Raw genomic sequence first — 1,323 nt, 5'->3', positions numbered from 1 at the left:
TTTGCTGTAGATTTAGGTGGGACCTACTTCTTTCGTGCATCCGCGGTCGGTTTCCGCTCGTGCTCGATCGTAACGGTCAGCTTGTCCTGGTTGCGACGTTCCGCCAGCGACGGCATCCTGTACCGATTGACGTATGCCAGCGCTAGGTTCTCCTGGCTCTCGGTCATCACGTCGTCGCTGTCGCCGTCTTCGGTGTCCGAGGAATTGCCACTACTGTCACCGTTGCCGATCGTTCCGCGACTGCCACCAGCGGCAGATCCACCAAAGGAGCCCTCCTCCTCGTCCGCTGAATCAACAAAGGGGATCTTGTCCCCTCCGATCAGCAGGCTCTCCCCCGGTGCCTCGTCCTCATGGCGAATCGATGATCGCCCACTTCGGCTGCCACGAGGCGTCCGTTGATAAGCCTGGTGGTGATTGCTCATGGGTGTGGTGGAGTGGTGAGGTGAGGTAGTACCTAATGCAATATCAGTGGAATACAAAACAGAAAACAGATTACTTAAACGGAAGGGGTTAATTCGTTGGCAAACAAATAAACAACTCGGCCAGTAGTGACTTGAGCCGTTTGCGCTGCAAATTATCGTTGAAATCAATAGTGTCGATGTTCCACAAATAAACCTTGCTAATTTTAGATAAAAACAATATTTAGATAAATCAACCCATATATTGGTGTCATCCTCTAATCGAGAGTTGCTTATGAAGCTCGCAGAGCGTAAATCTATGCGAAGTAGGTATTACCCTATTGATGACACTACCTGGCTTGGCAGTAAGGGAGACAACGCGAGGACACACGTGGGGCGAACGCGACGTCCCCCACATAAGGAGTTGCGCGGTATGTGCGCTCCGAATACTTAAATAGTTAAGCCGACTACAGTTTCAAAAAGTATAAATAGACGTAAGGTGCATTTTATGAGTACCTGCTTGTTAGTGCGGTTTAAAACTTTCAGCGTGATGAATAGTGAAAGGTTTTCAAAAGGAGGTCAATTATAAAGATATAGGCTCTGAATCAAACTCTGATCACACCCACTTAGATTTGTCTTATCGTATTCGGTAAAGTTTACCGAATTTTCAACTGCTGAACAGTTTGGTAAACTGAAAATTACCGAATTCGGCAAAAACTTACTGTAATTCGCTAGATTTTTGTTCATTCTGACAGATGGTTTACCGGTCTAAACTTTAACGATTTTTCAACAACCGAATTTGGTAAAAACAAGTGTGCAATAATGGCAAATCTGCTCAAAAACTGAAATTTGCTAAAAACATTTTTTGCGGGTCAAATTATATTTAAAAATTTTAGAGCTTGTGCTAGCCACTGTTGTGTTCTAT

General features: G+C 45.1%; 1 protein-coding gene across 1 annotated transcript; it reads right to left on the bottom strand.

Annotated features, from left to right (window-relative positions):
- Positions 1–12: 12 nt before the first annotated feature.
- On the bottom strand, positions 13–855 carry LOC120420000 (uncharacterized). The gene is made up of 2 exons (XM_039582892.2): positions 753–855; positions 13–454 (listed from the first exon to the last, which is right to left on the bottom strand). Exons 1-2 carry the CDS (start codon positions 814–816, stop codon positions 24–26), a joined length of 495 nt encoding a protein of 164 aa, XP_039438826.1. The 5' UTR covers positions 817–855; the 3' UTR covers positions 13–23.
- Between the last annotated feature and the right edge of the window lie 468 nt (positions 856–1,323).

Source organism: Culex pipiens, chromosome 3, assembly GCF_016801865.2.
Source record: "Culex pipiens pallens isolate TS chromosome 3, TS_CPP_V2, whole genome shotgun sequence".
In the NCBI taxonomy this organism is placed as follows: Eukaryota; Metazoa; Arthropoda; class Insecta; order Diptera; family Culicidae; genus Culex; species Culex pipiens.
This window is presented reverse-complemented; position numbering and strand designations above follow the sequence as displayed.